Genomic DNA, 24,140 nt, shown 5'->3' with positions numbered 1-24,140 from the left:
TCCTAGTCAGCTGCAGGATTTTGCTTGTTGTTATCCACGCTTGGGAGGCTGGAAGAGCATTTTTGGCTTTTCAGCCAAAGTGAGGAGTGTGCTGGAGGAGCCGACAGCAAAATGCAGCTGCCCCCAAGGGATGGGGACATCGAGGAAGGGTTTGAAGGATGGGAACAGGGAGCATTTTATCCTGCTGAAGCCACAGACAGGGCTGAAGGGAAGTGGCAAGTAATTACCACCCTGGAATCCAGCCAGGGTGTCTTGAAATACCAGCTTGCAAAACTTTCACCAAAACACGCCAACGGACCAGGTGTTTCGAGGATAACAGATCTGGGCTTTACCTCTGCAATCAGCCCCGGGATCAGCAGATCCAGGAGAAAACCATTATCAGGAATTAAGGCTGTAACAGATCCTCAGTCCCTTGAGGCCCACCAGGTCTGTTTTGCTCAGGATTTTGGGTACAAAGAAAGAGAAAAGCTCATTTATTTCCAGTCCTGGACAAGAATTTCCCTCTCCTTGCTCTGGACAGGAATCCTCCAGGTCTTTGACCCCCCACCCCCCCCCCCCCCCCCCCCAGGCCTGACAGCCTCCTCAGAAGGCAGCAGTGTTAAACTATTTGGATTTAGGGAAGATTTTACCAATGTCCAATTGGTTTACAATTTTTACCAATGCAGAGCTTTGCTCCCTGAGTGCTGCAGTGTGGCTGCCCCTGCAGAGGGACCTGGCAGCCAGGGATAAAACCAGCCCGGGCATCATTTGGGAGAGGAAAAGTGAATCAACCAAGAAAGGACAGCAGATCTGGCACCCAAACCCATCTAAAAAAAATATCCTGGCACAAGGCTGCGAGGGCTATGAGAGAACCAAGAATTCTTTGTTAAGTGTCACCCGAGACCTTTTCCGCCCCAAAACCTCTGTCCCCACCAGCTCCATGGCCACAGCCCCAAGAGCCTCCCCTGCCCCTCCCTGCCAGCCAAGCATCTGCCAAAGGATGGGTTTGGGATGGAGGGCAGCGCCCCAGGAACATGAAAGGAGATGTGTAAACACAGCCTGTGTCCATGCAGAGCCTGTGGCTTGGTGCTGGCATTCCCAGGAGCAAAATCATTGCTCATTGAGCAAGAGCTGGAAAGGCAGAAAGAAAAGGAAAGGGCACAGGGAGGCAGGGGAGGAGACACCGTTCCCAGCTGCACGCCCCAATTCCAGCACTTGTTCCAGTGCTCTGGAAGGAGCAGCAGAAAGGGCAGGGAGCAGAGGTTCCCAGCCAGGCTCTGCACCAGGAGCCCTCTCCATGCCATTTCTCCATCCACACACCTCAAGGAAGCTCCGGCTCATCTACAGCTCCCCAGCCGGACAAAGCTTCCCTCAAACCCTCCCCTGCACCCTGGACAACCGCAAACCACTTGTTTGCTTGAGCTGAGCTCTCTTCACAGCCTGGGAGAAGTTCCAGGTGTTTGATTTTCCATTTCAAGGTTCCATGGAAATCGAACGCACTGGAGCCCGGCCCCAGCAGAGCTCCTCCAGCCCGACAAGGGTTTTCCAACAGGAGGAGTGTGCAAGCACAGGGAAGGGAGGGAGGGAGCAAATATTAACTACACCTGTGCTAGTGAAACACCCAGGGCCTGGCGAGAGGCAGTAAAAGCCAAAAGCAGAGGAGGGAGCTCAGCCTCGTTATGCAACCTCGTTATTCAACGACCACAGAGACACCCTATAGGGGCTCTTTGTTTGCAGAGGGAAAGGAGAGAAATACCACCAATATCTGAGTCACAGGTTCACCAAGAGGCTCCAAAGACGTTTTCAGGTGGAAACTTTTGCAGGTTCACATGGTAATTTGGGAGGACTGGCTAATCCCCTGGCTCCACCCACCACCCTGTAACACAGCTCCTGCTGCTCTTGCATATATAGATAGGTATGGCCCTAAACCCGGCTGCACACACCAGAGCCCGGACACAGAGCAATCCTAAACTTTCTTCCTCCCTGGCTGCCCTCCACCTGCTCCCACCATGAAGAAGGAAATACTAACCCTGGCCTTTGCTCGAGCCGTCTTTGTGGAGTTCCTCTGCACACTTATCTTCGTCTTCATCGGGCTGGGCTCGGCGCTGAAGTGGCCGTCGGCGCTGCCCAGCATCCTGCAGATCGCACTGGCCTTCGGGCTGGCCATCGGCACCTTGGTGCAGGCCTTCGGCCACATCAGCGGCGCCCACATCAACCCCGCCGTGACCATTGCCTTCTTCGTGGGCAACCAGATCTCCCTGCTCCGCACACTGCTCTATGTGGTGGCCCAGCTGGTCGGGGCCATCGCCGGCGCTGGGATCCTCTACGGCGTCACCCCCGCCAACACCCGTGGCAACCTGGCCATCAACGCGGTGAGTCCCTGCCCAGAATCTCCCCTCTTCCCTCGCCTTCCCCTCGGCACCGGCACGGGGAGGAGAATCCGTGGGGATGGATCCTCAGCGCTCTGTCCCGCACACACGGCGGGCTGGGAATGGGACGGGAGCGGAGCCGAGCTCAGACATGACGGCTTTATTGTGCGAGTGATGAGTGGGATGTTTTTCCCTCCTGTAATGAGGGCTTCCTCTGTCCTGAGGGCCCCGTGAGTCACCCGCACCATTGAGATATTCCTGAGTGCAGCCTCTCCACCTGGAGATTAGCGCGGGACAGGAGCTGTGCCAGCAGCAGGGGGAAGGGAGGGAGCAGAGCCCAGTCAGACCAGTATGGGCAGGGGGAGCAGGAGCCCACTGGAGCCACAGCCCTGGGGGAGCTGGGAACGGAGACGGGTGGGGAGAGTGGTGGGCAGGAGCTGGAGAAGGAGCAGGACGGTGTCGAGGGGCCCCGAGCAGTGGGGGCTGCTCCCAGGGGAGGAGGGGGAACAGCAGAACCCTCTGAGATAAGCAGGAATGAAGCACGGCCTGAAACCCTCGGGGCAGTGCTGGAGAACATCTGCAATGAGAGCGGTGGGGCTGCTCCTCCAACCACGGACAGGCCTGGGGGCAGCACAGACGTTCACTGGGATGAGGAGCTCCAATGCCTCTCATTCCACAGGTTCCACATCGCAAACGAGCCACTTTTAGATAAAAAATGAGCTGTGATGGGTTGGGTTACTTTGTCTTTCCCGTGTCCAGAGGGGTCGAGTTCCCCTGAGAGTCCCCAGGGTTTTGTGCAGAATCACTGAGACAGAACAGCCCATCCCAGGCCACGACCTTCATCCCAACCCTCTCCCTCCATCCTATTCCAGCTGCTTCTCATCCTCCTGGGCAGGTGCTCCACAAAGTGCAGGATGAAAACAGCCTGCAAGGATCAAAGAAATGCAGGGAAAAGGGATTTGGTGGGAAAGCAACACAGTGTTGTGGAGACAGGGAAGTGGAGATGTGGAGAGCCCAGGGAAGGGGGAGAGAGAGATCTTGGAGAATTGCAAAGAAAGAAAGATCATTCCTTTCAGAGAAGGAGCAGGGAGCTCAAGCAGGGACTGGGCAGGGGCCCTGGGGGTTTCTCCTCCAACTTCACCCTCCCAAACCTCGCAGCAAAGCACCCGGGAGCCCTCCTGGTGGTGCTAAGCCCTGGGAGGGTTAATTATTGTCACTCTCGTGGTTCCAGCTCAACAACAACATAACCCCAGGCCAGGCCCTGGTGGTGGAGATCATCCTCACCTTCCAGCTGGCCGCCTGCATCTTCGCATCCACCGACAACCGGCGCAGCGGCGTCGGCTCCCCCGCGCTGTCCATCGGCCTCTCCGTCACCGTGGGCCACCTGGTGGGGGTGAGTCAGGGGAGTCCTGCGAGCACAGAGCTTCCCAAAATGCCCTCGAGCAGTTGGTCCTGAGGGAGCTGCTCTGGAGGAGCAAACACAGGAGACTTTGGGGTCTTTGGTCATGAGGGGTCATCTCCAGCTCTCTGGAACAGAGACACCGTCAGGGGACACCTCAGTCCCTGCTCCCAAAGGGTGGCTCTGATCTGCTCCTTAACCCAGGATTCTTTCCATACCGGCAGATTTACTTCACCGGCTGCTCCATGAACCCTGCACGCTCCTTCGGGCCCGCCGTTGTCACCAGGAGGTTCAGCCCCGCGCACTGGGTGGGTGTTGGTGGCACTGGGGACAGGGACAGGTGGTGGCCATGTGGGGACAGGGCAGGGGTGGGGGTTTCAGAGCCCACCCCAGGCAGGAAGGGTTAAAAGGGGCTGGAGAAGGAGGGAGGTTTTGCCCCCTGATGCATCAGGAGCAGTTAATGCCTGGGCACAGAGCCAGCCAGGGGACAGAAATGAACCCCTCCCAGGGTAGGCTGGGTGGGAACAGCCTAAAAACTCATCCAGTCGCACCCCATGCCATGGGCAGGGACACCTTCCACCAGCCCAGGATGCTCCAAGCCCCATCCAACCCAGCCTTGGACACTTCCAGGCATGGAAATCATCCGTGGTGCCCTCTGAGCACCACCGGTGCATCATCTGAGGGGAAGGAAGCCCATGGAAGAGCCCAGCTTGGCCTTTCCTCTCACCCAGCACTTCCTGCAAGCTCAGCCCCGGACTTACAGAGCAGGTTTGGCCCTCAGTGAGCACAGGCTGGGGGGGTTTCATCCCAGGAAGTGTCTGGGACAGGTATTTTCCTCTCTGCATGGCAGGAGATGTGGAGGATGGATGGATGGATGGATGGATGGATGGATGGATGGATGGATGGATGGATGGATGGATGGATGGATGGATGATGGATTGAGGTGCCATGAGCAGAGCTGGAGCAGCAGCCCCAGGAGCTGCTCTCACCATGTCCCTGTTGCTTTCCAGGTGTTCTGGGTTGGGCCCATCCTTGGGGCTTGCTTGGCCTCCCTGCTCTACTTCTACATCCTGGTCCCCTACTGCATGAACATGTCTGACAGGGTGGCCATCATCAAGGGCACCTACGAGTCTGAGGAGGAGTGGGAGGAGCAGCGGGAGGAGAGGAAGAAGTCCATGGAGCTGACCCCACCGTAGGAGCAGCTGGCAAAGCAAGGCTGAGGGAGGGGAGGAAGGCCCACCCATGGGCTCGTGTGTGCCCCAAGCCAGGCCACCACCACACCCAGCTGCAGCTGCTGACTCTTCATCCAAACCTTCCCATCCCGGCCCCCGGGGGTGCCGGAAGGCCGGGGGCTCTCTGTGTGTGTAAAGAACCCCTGCATGAGCTCTAGAACTTCTCCAGCTTCCCCACAGCCACAAAGCCCCTCAGCCAGGCCCTGGCACCCTCGGCTCCAGCTCTGCTCCCTGGCAGGGCCCCACACCCCACACCGGGGCACCTGCAGGACCTCACCTGGCCCAGGGATGGGAACACCTGGGGGAAGGGGAACAACTGCTTAGGGCAGGGGGTGCAGATACCCCCAGCCCAGGGGCTGCTCGTAGATGCTCTTTCACCTTTCCTGGTGCTGGAAGTCCTTTTTATTCCCAAAAGAACAAGACATTTTGGATTCTGTGTTGAGATCTTTGTATTATAGTTTATTATTTATTGCAAATAAAGGAAAGTTAAAAAAAAAAATCCTGGGTGCAAATCAGCTCAAGTCTCAAAGTTTAGAGGGAAGAATGGATTGAGCTGGACACAAACTCATCCCAAAGGGTCAGAGAAATAGCAAGGCTCAGACCCTGGATCCTGTGGGAGCTGCTGGGATGGGAGGGGAAAACCTGAATCCTGGAAAGGATGAGTGGGTGCCTGTGCTGGAGTGGGGAAGGTGCAGGGCAGCTGCGAGTCCATCTGAGGCTGGAAGGAGCAGGAGCATCCTTGCAGGGCAGGAGCAGGAACAATCCTTGCAGCACAGGACAGCTGCAGTCCATCCAAGGCTGGAAGGAGCAGGAGCATCCTTGCAGTGCTTCCAACCCTTCCCACACGGCCGGTTTGACTCCAGCTGTACCAGTTCTCCCAGACAGCTCCGTGGGTGCCCTCAAAAAGTGACCCACAACTCCCCAGCCCCTCAGCTGTGCCAAACCCACACCTTCACCTGACCTTCTGCTCTGGCCCTGCTCTTCCAGTTCTACCACAACCCTCTGCCAGAGCAGCTCCCGGCACAGGGACACCAGGACAGGCACAGGGACGGCAGGACAGGGACACCGGGACAGGGACAGGAGCACCAGCACAGGGGACACTGGGACCGGGACAGGAGCACCAGCACAGGGGACACTGGGACCGGGACACTAGGACTTCTGTGCCTGTCCTAGCGTCCCTGTCCCGGTGTCCCAGGGACACCAGGACAGTGGCACAAGGACACCGGGACAGGGACACCCACCCCAGCCCCCTCCCCAGCTCCAGCCCCTCCTCCTGCTGCCCAGGGGAGGTTCCCCCCACGGACCCCCCCAAGTGGGAGGAGGCTCTGCCCTGGGCACTCCCCCGTCCCAGGTTCAGCTCCATCCCACCCGGAGGCTCCTGCAGCCCTGGCCGGGGAGGAATGGGCAGCCCCACCTGGATTTTGGCACTCCTGGACCTGCAGTCCTGGCTGAGCCTGGGGACAGCACTGTCACTCCCCCAGCTGTCCCAAGAAGGGGTTGGGGACAAGCAGGAGGAGGAAGGGAGGTAGAAGAGCCCTTTGGGTCAGCAGCAGGGCAGGAAATTAAATCCTGTAACCCCCCAAGTGTCCTCAGGGATGGGCTGAGGATCCCCCACACCTCAGTTTCTCCTTTTGAGGGATATTCGGCCACCTTCCCATGGGGGATGAGAAGAACACTGGCCCTGGGGAGATTAAAGCAGATCCCAGAGACCCCCTCTCAGGGGCTGGCGCAGGGCAGCCCCCCCAAAACCTGCAGCCCCCCAGTGTGCTTCCCCTGCACCCCAGAACCCAGGGATGCACCCAAAGGGTGCACTCAGCCCCCCCAAACTGGGAATCTTGGCCATCCCCCTGGTTCTGGAGCTCTGAACCCCATCCATCCCCACAGCACAGCAGGGATGGGGGAGCCCCAGTGGGAACTGGGGACCACCACAGCTCCCCCCAGGTGTGCCCAGCCCCCCCAGTCCCTCCAGGTGATCAACAGCAGGGGAAGGAGCTCGGGTTGGGTGTGAGCCCTCCCGGGATGAATCAGAGGCTCCGGCAGCTCCAGCTCTGTGTCAGCACTAAAAGCACCCAGGGCCCAGCCCTGAGCCCAGCTCGGGCGCTGCCGGGGGGATTTGGGGTCAGTGGCACCCCAGAGCAGGGCAGGAGCAGCTGAGCCCAGCAGGACCCCTCAGGAGCAGAGCCCAGAGCTCCTTCCCCCCCAGCTCCCCTGGGCCCTGAGGATTTGATCCGGGCAGGGAGGTGAATTCAATCCAGACTCAATTTTGGCATCCAGCAAACCCTGTGACCTCACCTGGCCAGGGCAGGGCCCAGGGCAGGGTTGGGAAAGGACTGAGGGCCTCCCACCTGTCCTCACCTGTCCAGGAATGGGAACAGCAGCACTTGAAAACCAATGGAGAATTTATTATTACTACTTCTCCAACATTCCAGCTCCTTCAGACTCATTTTTAATTAGATTGGAAGGCTGGGAGACAGCAGTGCCCCACTCACTCCCTGAGCAGAAATTGGCTTTTCATGGAAAAATTCACCTTTATTTCAGCAGAAACAGCAAGGCCAGGTACAAACCTGCATGTTCACACTGACTTACCTGCAGTGCTGTGCTGGTTTTCCTGCTTCTCCCTAAAACAGGAGTTTCATTTCCATTCCATTCCATTCCACACCTCTCCACCATCGTTTGGGGTATAAAAAGGTGAGTTACACTTTATTACCAGCTTATCTTACCCTAATTTAAATGTTTCTTACCATGTGAAACCACTCCAAAGGCACCTCATTACCATTCCTGGGTGGTTTTGCTCTAATTAAGGGTTATTCCCTGGACGTGCCCACAAGCAGCTGCTCTGCTCTAAGAAGATTTCACAGGTAATTCCTCACTCCTGAGTACCTTTTCCATCCTCAGGTAATCACTGCTCAACTTTAAAAACTGGATTTTTTTTGCCTGGAGGGAGGACAAGCCCAGGATTTTCACAGGTTGCAGCAGTCTGGAAACTTCACATTTTTAATACATCAAAGGGATTTCAGGTCTATTTAAGTCTAATTAATGAAGATCTCCACCAGATAATTTAAATTCCCTGAACCCCAAGTTTTCTGGACAGGGGAGGAACCAGGGCCATGAGAAGAAGAAAAATTCAGTGGAAATGGCTCAGTTAAGGATTTTTCTGTGGGATGCAGGAGCTTCTTTGTTTTTGCTCCTTGCAGAGGATGAGGCCCAGCTCTGTCCAGGAGGGAGCAGGGACAGAGCTCCACATCTGGGGCACAACCCTTCCACCCTGCTCCCAGCTCAAATTATTGTGCATCCTTGAACGTTTCCCTTGAATCCTCAGGTCCTGGAGAGCAGAGCCTGGTTTCACCTGGAAGCTCAGCTCAGCTCAGCTCGCTGGGAAGATGAGGAGAAAACAACGCAGGAAATCCCAGAGAGGGAGAAAAGCATCACAGAGGGGCTTGAATCCCAGCTGGGAAGTCCCAGGGAGCACCTCCCTGCTGCAGGAGGAATTCCAGGGCTGCTCTGGAGAGCCCTGAGCAAGCAGAGAGCAACTCAGGAGCACCACGAAGGAGCTGAGCCAGAGGAAAGAACCCAGAATACAGAACAGAACCCAGAATACAGAACAGAACCCAGAACTCAGAATAAAGAACACAGAACAGAACCCAGAACAGAGATCAAGGCTCCACACCAGGAAACTTTATTCCTGCAAATACTGACATTTCCAGAGCATTCCCAGGGTTGAAATGCCACCAGCGAGGAGCGAGCTGTGCCCCAGGAGCAGAGCCCGGCCTGGGTGTTGGCATTAGTCATGGCACAGGCTGTGCCAGCACCCACCTCCTCCAGAGCCTTCCTCCTCCTACTCAGCCTCTGCCCAGCCTGTTGTGCCATGAGATCCCTCGTTAGGAGCCAGGAAACAGCTCCCAGGCCACCAAGGGACAGCAGCCACCCTTCCTGTTGTCACCCCGGCCAGGAACGTGGCCTCCGCCTGAGCAGCACCTCCTGCAATTTGTGTTTGGCTCCCTGGCTCAGTTCACGGGGATTTGGGGGTCAGGCTGGGCACCCCCCAGTGCCGCCAGTGCCCTGCCTGGTCCCCACAGTACACTGAGACCCCAGTGTGTTCATAATTCATGGAAAGGTGAGAGCTGCCCAAAAAATGCCCAGGACATCGAGGAGGCAAAGGGCCAGAGATGTCCAGAGAGCAGGAAGGGCAAGAGGAGCTCCAAAGGTGCTTCTGTTCCCACTAAACACCTCTCACAGCCCCCCAGTAATAACCTCTTTAATAACTCCCAACTTTAATAAGTCCCAACTCCTACAGCCCAAAAAACACTTCTTTAATAAATCCCAACAACTTTAATGAGTCCCAACTTAGTTTTACTAAATCCCAACTCAACTCTAATAAGTTCCAACTCCTTCAGCCCCTTCAGCCTTCAAGCCAGAACAGCTGGGAGTTTTTAGCAGGTGTCCCAAGGCAGGGACCAGGAGGGGACAGGTGTCCCCCTGCCCTGGGTGCTCTGGAGCAGCGCCCCTGGGAGAGCCAAGGGTGCCGAGGGCAACTCCTGCTGCCCTCTGCTGGGATTGCCATGGGGAAAGGAGAGGAGGCCAGGAAAACCCTCCCCAAAACAGCCCAGCTGAGGGAAAACCCCTCTGTTGTTTCCACCCACCCTTCCCAGAGCTCAGCCTCAGCACCCCATGGAAATGGAGGTTCCTCCCTGGGGACTCCATTGGCGCTGCCGGCGGCGTGGCTCTTCCCGCTGCCAAGTTTCCTCTTGCTCAAGGTTTTGCCTCAGCTTTCCAAGATCTGTTTGTTCTTAATCACCCTCCAAACAAAGTCCAGGCGGCTCCTCTGAGGGCTGCTGGGGATGGCATCAATAAAAATCAAGGGTAATAAGAAGGGAAGATAAAGGTGCCCTGCAGGCCTCAGCTTGGCCTGACAAAGGGGCTTTGTTGGGAAAGGTCAGCTCTGGAGCTGAGAGGGTTTCCCAGGCTGGAGAAAGCAAGAACCCAGCAGGCAAGGAGGGGATTAAACTCAGCTTTGTTAAACTGCAGCCCTGGGGTGAGGTGTTGGAGCTGCCCCAGCTGCTCCAGCCAGGCTTTGGGCTGAGTTCCTCCAGAACAGGAGCTCTCCAAGTTCAGTGCCTCCATCCAGCCCCAGGATGGGCAGGAAAAAGAGGACAAGACCTCGAGGGCCCTCTCCCTGCACAGAGCCACTCAGGAGAACTGGGACCTGATCCATGGCAGAAAAAACCCCTGAAAAATCACCACGAACCCGCAAAATAAACCAAATAAATCCCCTGGCACGAGGCCTCCAGGATCCAGGCCCGGCTCTGCCACTTGACATTAATCCTGCTTGGCAAAGGCCACGGGAGCTCCTGTGCCCAAAGCAAGGTGCAGCTGCAGGTTGGGATAAAGCCCTCTTGTGCAGCCAGGATTACAAATGGGGATGAAAACAAACTTAAGTGTCCAACACAATGAGCCTTTTCTAAAAAAGTCAGAAAGAAAAAAAATAAATCGATTCCTCTTCCCCAGCAAATCTTTCAGCTTTTACCATTGGGGATTTTTCCCTCCTGCCCAGGAGCTGGTTTCTCTGGGGACAGGGCAGTTGGTTCCCTGCCATGCAGCCAAAGAAAATGAGCCCTTTCTCCATTCTTTTTATTTTAATTCCTTATTTTTTAAGCTACTTATCCCAACAGCCAATTGTTTCCTCACCAGGAGCCCCCCGTTTGGAGATCAGAGTCCACAGGAATTCTGAAATTCTGTTATCACCCTCACGGGGAAGGGATATAAAACTGAGCTTGTTTTCTTATCTCTTGGAACAGAAACTGCCAGTGTGTTTCGCAAAGGAGCCCTGTAGGAACAGTTAATCAGTGGATAAAAGCGTGTTGGGTGTGCAAACACAACCTTATCCCACTGCTGACATCAGGGCTCGCATCTCCGCGGCTTTGCCCTGGATTTTTGCCACATTGTGTTTGGATTTTGAGCTCAGCTGCAGAGCTGGGCTCGGCAGAGCTGGGCTCTCTCTTTCTGCAGCAGCAGAGCCGTGCTGGGCTTTGCTCATCGCTCCTGCACCATCCAACCCCCAAGTGCTCCTTTCTTTCCATGGAAACAGGAGTGAACCTGAGAACTGCCCTCTGTGCAGCAGCCACCCTGAGCCCCGGGTGCAGCAGAACAAGGTGTGGTTAATGTCAGAACTCAGCACATCCCTCTGGGTGTCCAGAGCTGCCGGGGGGCTCGGAGACCCTGGCACACAGCCCAGAGCACCTGCGGGTTTGATTGTGACCCCTGGAGCAAGTTGCCAGCCTTGTATGAGGACCTGAAAGTCACAGAGGTTTGAATGGTGTAATAATAAAATGATCACAGGGTGAAAATGGAGATTTTAGGATTTTTGGTGTGGGGGTTGTGGGGACAAGATGGAGGAACTTGGGCGTGTCCAGCCTTTCTTCTTCTTCTCCTTCTTGGTCTCCATTTTCTGCTGTGATGCTGGCACTTTGGGATTGGTTTAGAGCAGAAGTGCACTGTCTAACACAGGGGATGGGTATTGGGAATTAAGTGTAAATATTGTACACATAGCTTTTAGTGTAAAAAACTAACACCACCCCAAGGGCTGGAAACAATTCCCAGCTTTGTGTGAGGAGTTACAAGCCACAAGAGTTTGAGTAGAATGAGAGTGAATTTGTCACAGGGTGAAAATGTAGAATTTTGGGGTTTTTAGAATGGGGGTTCAGGAGGCAAGATGGAGGAATGTGGGCATGTCCTGTCCTTCTTCTCCTTCTTCTCCATGTTCTCCATTTTCTGCTGTGATGGTGGCACTTTGGGATTGGTTTAGAGTAGAAGTGCACTGACTAACATGGGTGATAGGTATTGGGAATTCAGTGTCAATATGTTATACGTAGTTTGTAGTATAAAAGGACAACACCGCCTCAGGGGCGGTCAGAGTGCCTGTGGCTGCCCTGCTGAGCAGATCTCGGCTGGGCAGAAAGAAAATTTTATAGATAAGAATTAATAAACAACCTCAAGACCGAAAAGTGAAGAGTCCAGACTCGTTCTTCAGCCACGTGGGCTGAAGCAGAGACATCCTATGTCACAGACATCTTTTCATGAAAAATCCTTTCCTTAGGATTTTTTCCTCCTGAGAAGCTGAGAGGCCTCAGGAACAAAACGTAACCAATGGTTATCTGCTGCTGTGGAATGCAACAGGTGCATCTGGGATTGGGCTCACATGTTTGTTTCTAATTAATGGCCAATCACAGCCCAGCTGGCTTGGACAGATGGTCCGAGCCACAAGCCTTTGTTATTCATTCTTTTCTATTCTTAGCCCAGCCTTCCGATGAGAACCTTTTCTTCTATTCTTTTAGTATAGTTTTAATGTAATATATATCATAAAATAATAAATCAAGCTTTCTGAAACATGGAGTCAGATCCTCGTCTCTTCCCAAATCCGAAAACCCCTGTGAACACGGTCACAATCCTGCACATTAACAACCATCAACCTGAGAGTTAACCAGAGCAGGGAACACCCCCCACCCCGGGCACGACCCCAGACCATCCCTGGATGAGCCATCCCGGGATGGGCGGGAGCGAGATCCAGCAGCAAATCCAGCACTGGGCTCCTTCAGCTCAGGCTGGCGCTATTTAGGACCAGTTCTGGTCTCAAAGCCAGCCCAAAGGGGCCAAACCAGGCACTGCCAGGGGTGTCTCTGGTGGAGGCTGCTCCTGCCCCAGCTGGGGGTCCCAAATCCTCCTGCCTGACGTCTGAGGATGGTCAGGATGAATCCTGCACCCTGAGCAAATGCAGCCCCGATCTGAAACCTCTGAACCTCTGGGCTCAGGCTGGGGCCAGAAGAAAGACCCCGAGGGGCTGGAGTGAGTCTAGAGCCAGGAATGGGGCTGGGGAAGGGCTGGAGCACCAGGGAAGGGTCTGGGGAGCTCCTGAGGGACCTGGGGGACTCAGCCTGGAGAAAAGGAGGCTCAGGGGGGACTTTCTGGCTCTGCACAACCCCTGACAGGAGGGGACAGCCAGGACAGGCTCAGGCTCTGCTCCCAGGGAACAGGGACAAGAATAAAGTGCCTGGGGAAGTTTAGGTTGGGAAATTTCCTCACTGTAAGGTTGTCCAGCCCTGGCACTGGGGCAGTGCTGGAGTCATCACCCCTGGAAGTGTCCAAAACCCACAGGAATGTGGCCCTTGGGGGCCTGGTTAATGCTGCTGATGCTCTCGGAGGTTTTCTCCCAGCCTGGATGATTCACCTCGGGAACAGGAGGGCTCAGACAATCCAAGGCAGCCAAAGAGCCAAACTTCCCATCTCCAGGCGAAGGAGCTGAGGCTGAAGGGTCCTCGTGGTGCAGCTGCAGCTCCCGGGGCCCGTTCCCATCCCCGGGGAGAGCAGGAGCTGCAGCCAAGCCTCGGCGGCTGAGCAAACACGGGCGGCTGCTGTCCAAGCAGGCAAGTGAATCTGGAGGCACAATTTGTCATCTAATTGCAGCCACACCCCCCCGGGATTAATTGCTGCATTTGAATTCAAAGCAGGGCAGATTTACGGCCCCATCAGGTTTCATCAGCCGTTACTGGTGATTGATGCCCGGCTAAAAGCACTGCAAACAGCCAAAAAAGGGCTCTAATAGGGGTTTTTTTCAGAGTTAGGAGTATTTGGGTTGTTTGATCATCCCCAAGCCTGCAGGAGAGGGGGATTAAAACCTTGGCCACATTTGCTGCAGACTCCACTGAAGGTTTTTGGCTTGTGCGCGAGGGGAAGTTGCCTCGGGAGGGTGTCTAAGATTTCCACAGAATTATGGGTAGGAAGAAGAGTCAGGGAAACAAAACCCTGATGTTTTTCCACATTCAAAGCCAGAGGGACATTTAGCAGAAATAAACCTTTAACCAGGATAAACCATCAACTACTACAGTGTCAGATAAAGAGGGGAAATTAACCCCACCCTGCCCCAAGATCAGCCGTTGTGAGGCTGCAGTGTGTAACCACCCAGGTGCAGGGTCAAACCATCCCACAGCTCCCCAAACCATCCACAGCCACCCAAAACCATCCCACAGCTCCCCAAACCATCCCTCAGCCACCCAAAACCATCCCATAACCTCCTGAAAACATCCACAGCCACCCAAACCATCCCTCAGCTCCCCAAACCATCCCTCAGCCACCCAAAACCATCCCATAACCTCCTAAAAACATCCACACCCTCCCCAAACCATCCCACAGCCACCCAAAACCATCCCACAGCCTCCTAAAACCATCCACAGCCACCCAAAACCATCCCATAACCTCCTGAAAACATCCACAGCCACCCAAAACCATCCACAGCCACCCAAAAACATCTCACAGCTTCCCAAACCATCCCTCAGCCACCCAAAACCATCCCACAGCTCCCCAAACCATCCCACAGCTACCCAAAACCATCCCATAACCTCCTAAAAACATGCACAGCCACCCAAAACCATCCCACAGCCACCCAAAACCATCCCATAACCTCCTGAAAACATCCACAGCCTCCCCAAACCATCCCACAGCCTCCTCAAACCATCCCACAGACACCCAAATAATCCCTGAACCATCCAAAACCATCCTACAGCCTCCTCAAACCATCCACAGCCACCCAAAACCATCCCATAACTTTACAAAACCATCCACAGCCTCCCCAAACCATCCCATAACCTCCTAAAAACATCCACAGCCTCCCCAAACCATCCACAGCCACCCAAAACCATCCCACAGACACCCAAAAACATTCCACACCCTTCCCAAACCATCCACAGCCCCCCCAAACCATCCCACAGCCTCCTAAAAACATCCCACAGCCACCTAAAACCACTCCACACCCTCCCAAAAACCTCCATTTCCCAAACCAGCCACAGCCATCCAAACCATCCCACAGCCTCCCCAAACCATCCCACAGACACCCCAAAACATTCCACACCCTTCCCACACCACCCACACCCTCCCCAAATCCTCCCTCAGCCTCCCAAATCCATCCCATAACCTCCTAAAACCATCCACAGCCTCCCCAAACCATCCACAGCCTCCTAAACACATCCCACAGCCACCCAAAACGACTCCACAAGCTCCCAAAAACCTCAGTTTCCCAAACCATCCACAGCTATCCAAACTATCCCACAGCCTCCCCAAACCATCCCACAGCCACCCAAAACCATCCCATAACCTCTCAAAAACATTCCACAGCCTCTCCAAACCATCCACACCCTCCCCATATCCTCCCTCAGCCACCCAAATCCATCCCATAACTTCCCAAAAACCTCTGTTTCCCAAACCATCCCACAGCCACCCAAAAACACCCCACCCCTGCCCCAAACCACCCCACAGCCTCCCCAAACCATCCACAGTCTCCCAAAACCATCTCACAGCCACCCAAAAACATTCCACACCCTCCCCAAACCATCAGCAGCCATCTAAAACCAACCCACATCCTCCCAAACCCTCCCTCAGCCACCCGAAAACATCCAAGCCCTCCAAACCCTCCCTCAGCGACCCAAAACCAGAGCTCAGAGCTGGTGATGCCCAGAGCTGCCCCAGTTCAGCTCCTGTGGGGTCCCAGTATGAACCAGCAAGCACTGGTGCTGCGCCCTGAGGGCCTGAGGCTGCTCAGAGCACCCAGGGGTTCCCCAAAAAACCTCTGAGAGTACCCAAAAAAAGTCTTTCCTCCATAAAGGAAATGGAAACCACCTTTCACTGCAGGGAATGGTGCTGGGGACACCCAGGAGGGTCAGGGAGCAGGAGGGGCACCCAGGAGGACCAGGGAAGGCCAGGGAGAAACAGGGGTCACTGGGGAGCTCCAGAGAGCAGGAGAACCCAGCAGGGAGAAACAGGGGTCACTGGGGAGCTCCAGAGAGCAGGAGAACCCAGCAGGGGGAAACAGGGGTCACTGGGGAGCTCCAGAGAGCAGGAGAACCCAGCAGGGAGAAACAGGGGTCAGAAGGAGCAGCCAAGGAGGGCTCAGACCCCAGGTGTTTCAGGCACCATGGGCTCAGCCAGGTGTGTCCCACGCCCTGCTCCACCCACCAAGGTTCAGCCAGAAGAGGTGAAGTGCACCAGTTCAGCCGGGTGAGAGGGCTGAGCCTCCAGCCTGACCTCCAGGTGACCCCAAAGAGCAGCTCCCAGTGATGAGGAGGAGCAGGGACACCAGCAGAGGTGCCACCATGACTGGGGACCCACAGGTGTCCAAATCCCAGAGGTGAGAGCCCCATGCTCCACCCCGAAGAGTTTCACCTGCAAATCCCATTTTCTCACCCATCTCCCAGCCCAGCAATGGGTTCAAACTGGTTTCTGCTCCAACCCCCACTGAGGAAACCACTTCCAACTCTCCAGGCTCACATCCAAGTTTCCCATGGACAAAGCCTGTCCTTGGCCCCCAGTGGCTCTGTGTCCCAGGGATCATGGACATTGGGAGCTCAGGGAAGGTGCCTGGGGACAGAAGAGTGCTGGCAGCTGGGGATAAGAGGGACCTCACCCAGTTTGTCAGCGGCAATGTGAGAGGAGTCATAAATCCATCAGAAATGGGGATCCACCACAGGGATCAGCCTGAGCTGGGTTTTGGAGAGGGCCCAAGTTTTGACTCCTCACAGCTCAACCCATCAGGTCCCACTCTTGGCAACAGCTCAGCTTCCCATCCCACCCCACTGCTCCTCCCTGGCACCAAGCCTGTGGGACATCAACTCCGAGATGTTTTCTGCCAAAAGCCAGGCACAAAGGGGAGAGGAAATAATCCCCAGCCCTTCAGAGAAAGGGCTTCACCGAAAATACCTGGTGAGAACACAGAGTTTCGCTCTGCAGTGGCCCCTCCCTTGGCTCTTCAACACCTGCAAAGCAAAACAGAAAAAACCAGCCCAAAAAATGCTGAGAGCAAACCCAGGCCCTCAGCGTCACAGGGGAGGTTCCAGGTGGAACCAGTGACCCAGGGAGGTTTTTCTTTGCCAGATTTGCCTTGGCCACTGGGGCACCTCCAGCTGTGGTGGGGAGGAGGAGGCCACAAACTCCTTCAAGAGGAAAGTGGGGGTGAAAAGTGCTGATTCCCGGGCCCTGGGCTCAGAACCATGGCTGGGGGACAGATGGGGACGTTCTCCAGTCCCTGCCCTGGGTTAGAGCCTGGGCTGGGCTCTGTGGGCAGCAAAGGCCTCTCAGAGGAGCCAAGGGAAAGCCAAAGTCTTTATTCTTTCCTGTTAGCTGCAAATCCCCTCAAAATGAAGCATCTCCTGGTTTGTCCCCACTCCAGCAATCTGGGTTAAATTTAAGAGCAGGTTAAAACATGAACTTCCCTGCCCATGGCAGGGATGTGGAACTGGATTTAAGGTCCCTTCTAACCCAAATCGTCTGTGCTTCCATGACAAACTCATCGTGTTCCCAGCCTGATTTCAGACAGTCCCAGCAGGACCATGTCCCACCATCCCCATGGGAGCAGCCCTGGCTCCTCCTGCCTCTCCCCACTCCTGGAGATCAGCTCACCCTCATGAGAGCTCCTGGGGAAAAATAGGAAAAGGGCTGGATGGGGAATGAATGAGAGTTGATGGATGTGGTGTCTGGACACACTCCGGGAGTTTTCCCTCATCAGCTTTTTGGTCCCTGCTCCATCGGAACAGGATGCTCTGGTAGCCTCAAAGCTGCTTCTCCAGGGATGCTCCCAGAGCCAGAGTTTGACCTCAAAACATCCCAACTCGGCTGTGACATCACCGTGATGTCACTGTGATGTCATCAGGATGTCACCCCAAGCTGCCCCCCAAAAAAGAGGAATCGCCGCGGTCCTTGGAGGGGCAGGACGGGAGTTCTGGGAGCCTCGAAGGGAGGAGGAGGGGAGGAGGATGGTGAAGGGCAGGGGAGGAAGGATGGGCAGAGGAAGGATGGGGCAGGGAAGGACAGACAGACAAACGCTGCCACCTGGTGTCCATAAAACCTCTCAAAGTCCTGAACCGGGATGGATTCAGCTCTGCAGGATCGCAAAGCTCAGGGTCCTGCCTGTTGGGCTCCTCCAGCCCAGGAGAGCCACCAGCAGCTCCATCCAGCTGGAAAAGAGAGCGTGACTGGGTCTGCTTGGAATGGGGAAGCACCGCGTCCCAAAGGGCTGCAGGAAATCACCCGGGGGCTGTGGGGAGAGGGTCCCATGGGACATTTCCCGAGGCCACTCCAGCCCTGGGATCCACGGTGAGAAAACCACACGAGGAGCATCGGCTGAGCTGAATCTGCCCTCCCCGAGCTGCCACCTCCGCAGGCAGCAGCGCGGCCTCCCGGGCCGGGGGACATCGCAAACGGTGACATCGTGAGCTAATTTGGTGGCATTAATAACAAACATCCCACCCGAGTGACAGGCGGCAGAGCTGGCCCTCTCCTCCCCAGATCCAGCTAATTAATGTCCCCCTCCCTCCCTCGGGGGATGTCAGGCTCCCTCCAAAGGCCGCGAGTGGCCCTCATTAAAGGCTCATCAGGATGAGCGTCCCCCAAACATCGACCTTATTTTGACAGTGGCAGTAATTACAGAACTCTCCGTGGTGGAATGACTATAATTACCCAGGCACGAGCAGAAAGGTCCCGAGGGGGGGAGAGCACAGAAAGCTCTGGAGAAAGAGGAAAAAAAAAAGAGAAATCTGCACCTGGAGCCCCCATCTCTGCTGGTGGGAGAAACAAGGCCCAGCTCCCCAGGGCTGGCTGTTGTCTCCCACTGCCTGGGAGAAAAGGCACATTCAGACCCCCAAACACCAAACCCTGGACATTCTTCCTTGCCTGGAAATGCCCCAGAGATCCCAAACCTGCCCTGGAAACACCTCTTGCCATCCACACTGGGAATGCAGAGCCCCCAGGAGCCCACCTGGCTGCAAGGTGGGGAGAAGCTCTTCAGGGAGGTGAGGGCTCTGCCCTGGGCCCACCCGGGAGCCCCCACCCTCCTCCAGGCCCAGATCCAGCTCTTTAGGGTTGCCCTCAGTTTTCCCCTTCTCCTTTTTCCTCTTTCCTTCACTGGATTCAAGGATTTGAAACAAACGAGCCCAGTTCCTATGGGACACCCTGGAAAACTCTGAACCAATGAGTTCCAGGTGTTCCCAGGGCTCCTGGGCTGAGCCTGGATGTCTCACAGGGATCCAGAACTGCAGCCCCTCATGGGGCCTCCTTTCATCCCCAAATCCCATCAATCACAGGGAGCATCCCCAAAATCACAGGGAACATCCCCAGTTCCAGGTCTGGACTGGGGCAGCCACACCAGGCTGGGATCACGAGTGGGATCTGCCTGGCTGAGGAGCTGCAACAGGAATTTCACACGGCAGGAAGTGTTTGGAGACACAAATCATTGGTTCGTGCCTTTGCTCTTTATTCCTTCTTGTTTCTTTTCTCCAGTGAAGGTGCTGGAAAGGAGAGCCCGTGGGCAGATAAATCCATGCAGGACACGCTGTGCCAGCAAGGGGCCACCTCACCTGAGAGGAGGAAACCCACAGGTCACTGCTTTGGTCCAAAAAGTGGGGAGAAAAAAAAGAAAATATAAGAAAAACAGCAACAACAATTTAAAAAAAACTTCATTGAAGGCGTCAGTTGGAAAATCCACCAGTAACAACATTGTCTGCAGCAGCCCCACTCCAGAAAAGCTGTAATGATTCACAGTGACCCATCTGAGGAAAAGCAGGATACCTGTGACCCACCTGTCAGCTCTGGGCATCCTCCAGACGAGTTTAAAAGCACCAGGGAGGAGAAGAGTTCAGCCAGAACCGGCTCGAAGGAGGAAAATCGGATCTGGTGTGGAGGGAGCAGCTCAATCCCCAAGGTAGGTGCCTCTCCCTCCCTCTGTTCTCCCAACCTCCAAAAGAATCTAACCAGGTGAAGAAAGCATTTGGTGATGGGCAACAGAAGTCTGGGTTTTGGCAAATAAAGGGTGGGAGGTGGCATTTTATTCCTGCAGAATTTCTGAGGTGTCCAGCAAAAATAAGGAATGTAAAATACGAGTAAACCTGCTCATCTGGAATGCGCTTTTCCAAGCAGTGGGGAAGTTCTCCAGCACTGTGGTGATAATTCCAGGATAGAAATGTCACCCCCAGCCAGAAGAGGGAGGTTTGGGATAAAGCTCATTGCCAATTTTATCCTTGGGTGCTGTTCTGCGTGCCATGTGCCCAAGGGAAGGGTGAGGGTGGGTTTGTCACACACACCCACCCCAATCCTGCCCACACCCCGGGCAGGGGCTGGGTGGGATCAGGGCTTGGGGTGGGAATTGCAGCCAGCAGATTCCCTGGGTTTCTGCCTCCCCAGGAGCCCAGATGGTGCAGTGGCTGTACCTGTCCGGGCTGGTGCTCGCCGTGCTCATCCCAGCCGGAGGGCAGGTGGCTCCCAAGGACCTGCAGGAGCTGTCCAGGTACGGGGCTGGGTGGAGCAGGGCTGCGGCAGCAGCTCATCCCTCTCCACTCCTGGGGCTGTCCCAGCTCTCCCTACTCCAGTTTATTTTGTATGGAACCCGTTTATGTATCCATCTTGTATGTTCCCATTTATTTTGTATGGATCCCGTTTATGTATCCATTTTGTATGTTCCCATTTATTTTGTATGGATCCCATTTATGTATCCATTTTGTATGTTCCCATTTATTTTGTATGGATCCCATTTATGTATCCATTTTGTATGTTCCCATTTATTTTGTATGGATCCCGTTTATGTATCCATCTTGTATATTCCCATTTATTTTGTATGGACCCTGTTTATGTATCCATCTTGTATGTTCCTATTTATTTTGTATAGATCCAAACAAATTCCCTCCCAGCTCCCAGAGCTCCTGGGCTAAGCCTGGATGTCTCATGGGGATCCAGAACTGCAGCCCCTCACGGGGCCATCATTTCACCCCCAAATCCCCAAAATCACAGGGAACATCCCCAAAATCACAGGGAACATCCCCAATTTTGGGTCTGGACTGGGGCAGCCACACCAGGCTGGGATCACGAGTGGGATCTGCCTGGCTGAGGAGCTGCAGCAGGAATTTCACACGGCAGTTCCTGGCAGGGACATTCCCTGTAGGGAATCCCAGGATTTCCTGCCTGGGTCAGAGCAGAGACACCCTGCCCCAGGCCAGCCAGGCTGGGCTGAGCCCCATTTGTGCTGGTGCTCCCGTGGCACCTGTCCTGTGGGAACCCTCTGTGGTGAATCCCAAAGTCACCCTGGAGCTGCAGAGGATGGTGCAAACCTTGGAGCAGCCCCACGTTCCTGCTCTGATGGGGGAGGCAGGGACCAGGGTGAAGGTTGGGATCCACCAGCAGGAAAGAGGGGGATGATTTGGGACAGAACACTGGATGTGTTTATTGGATGCCAGGGAATCCATGCCAGGCTTGGCAAACCTCCAGAAACTGAAACAAGAATTGTGCGTTTGATTTGTAGGAATCATATTAAATATTGCAGATTTATTCCTCTGCCCTATTCCTTCTTTTCTGGGGGGTGATCCTCACAGGGACAGGGTTTGGAGGGCACAGCCCCACCCTGGCCATCCCCTGGGGCAGGATCCTGCTGGGCTGTCCATTCAACCCCATTTTCCTCCCTTCTCCTCCCTTCTCCTCTCTGCCCTATTCTGTCTTTTTGGGGATGATCTCACAGGGACAGGGTTTGGAGGGCACAGCCCCACCCTGGCCATCCCCTGGGGCAGGATCCTGCTGGGCTGTCCATTCAACCCCATTTTCCTCCCTTCCCCTCCCACCCTGAGCAGATGGAAGCTGTTGGGACCCCAGAACTCCCAGAGCTTCCTGTCCCACATCAAGCGACACTCGGAGGGGACCTTCACGAGCGACTTCACGCGGTACCTGGACAGGATGAAGGCCAAGGACTTCGTGCATTGGCTCATCAACACAAAGAGGTGCTGGGAGCAGGGAGAGGGGTGGGATTGTGCTGGGAAACAACCACCCACCTCCCCAGTCCTGATCCTCATGGAGAGCGTGAGAGGGAACTGGAGCAGTGCCAGGACACAGGGAATGGCTTCCACTGCCAGAGGGCAGGGATGGATGGGAGATTGGGAAGGAATTCCTCCCTGTGAGGGTGGGGAGGGCTGGAATGGATTTCCCAGAGCACCTGGGGCTGCCCCTGGATCCCTGGAAGTGCCCAGGGCCAGGTTGGAGCACCCTGGGACAGTGGAAGGTGTCCTCCCATGGCAGTGGGTGGGGTGGGATGAGCTTTGAGGTCCCTCCCAACCCAAACCATTCCATGATTCCATGAAATCCATGGATCTGGTGCCAAGGCAGGGTTGGACTCCCTTTTCCTGCTGCCCAACAGCTCCCAGAGATCCTCTGGTTTCTTGTAATAAGGTCAGGAAAATGGAGGCATTTGTGGTGTGATTGGAACTCTGGGATGGGAAGGGGCTGTTTCATCCTCCCTGTGATTTGTCCTCACATTTTCCTCCTCATTCCAGCCTTACCCTCCTGGGATCACTGACATTTCTGTTCCAGCCATTCCCAAGGGGCAGCTCCTCCCTGAGCGAGGGAACCCTCCCTGCTCGTTCACAGCTCCTGCTTTTAGCAGGAGTTTCCACCCCCTGAAGCTCTTTGGGGTTTGTTTTTAAGGTACAATTAACAGAAAATCCAGGCATTAACAGCAAATCCAGCAGCTTTCCAGCCACATCCACATGAGGAAGGTTGGGCCTCTCCTCGTCTGCCAGGATCAGGAGCTCCACAGAAGGATTCACCCATCACCTGCAGCTCCTGGATCCAGCCCCGGGTCCCTGGGAGCTCCACAGAAGGATTCACCCATCACCCATAGATCCCAGACCCAGCCTGTGGTCCCTGGGAGCTGCAGATGATGGGTGAATCCTTCTCCTGCTGCTGCTGGACCCAGCCCCTGGTCCCTGGGAGTTCCAGGGAAGGATTCCCAGCTCCTGGACCCAGCCCATGGTCCCTGGGAGCTCCAGGGAAGGATTCCCAGCTCCTGGACCCAGCCCATGGTCCCTGGGAGCTCCAGGGAAGGATTCCCAGCTCCTGGACCCAGCCCATGGTTCCTGGGAGCTCCAGGGAAGGATTCCCAGCTCCTGGACCCAGCCCCTGGTCCCTGTGAGCTCCTCCTGAGCTCTGCCCCCATGGATCAGCCGTCTCTCCAGCCTGGATTTCCCTCTGGCTTCCTTCTCCCCATGGTTTTCTCCAAATGCCAATAAAACCTTCGCTCACTCCTGCAGCTCGTTCCTGGTGTCTCCAAGCATCCCACTGGGATCCCACACAGTCCCGGGGGATTCTGAGCCTCTCACTCCCATCTTGGTGCCTCATTTTCCCTCAATTCCTCAAGTTTTGGGTTTTCTCCAGCCTTTCCAAGGGTCCCACTGGGATCCCACACAGTCCCGGGGGATTCTGAGCCTCTCACTCCCTACTTGGTGCCTCATTTTCCCTCAATTCCTCAAGTTTTGGATAAAAGGGATAACCAGGGTGTGCCCACCTGACGCCACTGACCAGGGCCAAAAGAAATTTAAGAAAAACCCTGCAGTAATTCCCTTTTTGGTGTTAAATCACTCCAGTTTAACCTGGATCCAAAGAATCTCTTTGGAGTTAATTTAGTTCTAATTAATTACAGGACAAGTGGGCCCAAAAAAGGGCCAGAAAGGCATCAGAGGCAACAGCTCTGGATGGGGAATTTCACCTCTCCAGGGCATTCCTGGAGTCCCAGCACAGCCAGGGTTGGCACAGGGGACATGTGTGACACAGCTACTCCCACTGAGAAATAAATTAAATTAAATTAAATTTTTAAATATATAATTAAAAAACAGAATAATTTTTAAAATAGAATCGTTTTAAGATAAAATAATTCAGAAAAAATAAAAGTATAATAATTAGAAAATACTTTTAAAACAGAGTAGTTTAAAAATTAAATTATTTGAAAAAAAATGCAAAAGTAAAATAATTTTTAAATTAAATAGTTTTAAAATTAAAAATATATTAATATTAAAATAATATAATTCTAAAAATTAAATAAATTAATTTTTTTTAAATTAAAACTTCCCCCCCTTGATTTTATTTCCAGCCCAGAGCATTCCCAAATTCCCTTAGGATAAAATAAATAAAATTATTTCCGCCTCTCAGAAAGAGAAACAACTCCAGAATTTTCACAGAGAGCACAAAAACAACACAAAGAAAGTGTCAGCACCTCATTTATTCCCTGTTTGATTTATTCCCTGGTTACAGCCTTTGTCGTCCCCATTCCCATGGATTTCCTTTTGGGAATAGTCTGGAAGGGCCCGGGGGGGAGTG

The 24,140-nt window shown here is 54.5% G+C and overlaps 2 protein-coding genes across 2 annotated transcripts; both read left to right on the top strand.

The window, feature by feature from the left end:
* Positions 1 to 1,973: 1,973 nt before the first annotated feature.
* On the top strand, positions 1,974 to 4,943 carry AQP5 (aquaporin 5). The gene is made up of 4 exons (XM_066567661.1): positions 1,974 to 2,351; positions 3,580 to 3,741; positions 3,972 to 4,055; positions 4,758 to 4,943. Exons 1-4 carry the CDS (start codon positions 1,989 to 1,991, stop codon positions 4,941 to 4,943), a joined length of 795 nt encoding a protein of 264 aa, XP_066423758.1. The 5' UTR covers positions 1,974 to 1,988.
* Positions 4,944 to 19,651: 14,708 nt separating this feature from the next.
* On the top strand, positions 19,652 to 22,482 carry LOC136567827 (pro-glucagon-like). Its single transcript, XM_066567577.1, has 4 exons — positions 19,652 to 19,713; positions 20,193 to 20,295; positions 21,626 to 21,772; positions 22,473 to 22,482. The coding sequence occupies exons 2-4, from the start codon at positions 20,201 to 20,203 to the stop codon at positions 22,480 to 22,482; spliced, it is 252 nt and encodes an 83-aa protein (XP_066423674.1). The 5' UTR covers positions 19,652 to 19,713; positions 20,193 to 20,200.
* Positions 22,483 to 24,140: the final 1,658 nt, after the last annotated feature.

The sequence above is a fragment of the Molothrus aeneus genome, chromosome 30 (genome assembly GCF_037042795.1).
Source record: "Molothrus aeneus isolate 106 chromosome 30, BPBGC_Maene_1.0, whole genome shotgun sequence".
In the NCBI taxonomy this organism is placed as follows: Eukaryota; Metazoa; Chordata; class Aves; order Passeriformes; family Icteridae; genus Molothrus; species Molothrus aeneus.
Note: the sequence above shows the minus strand (reverse complement) of the source record. Positions and strands in the feature narration are given on the sequence as shown.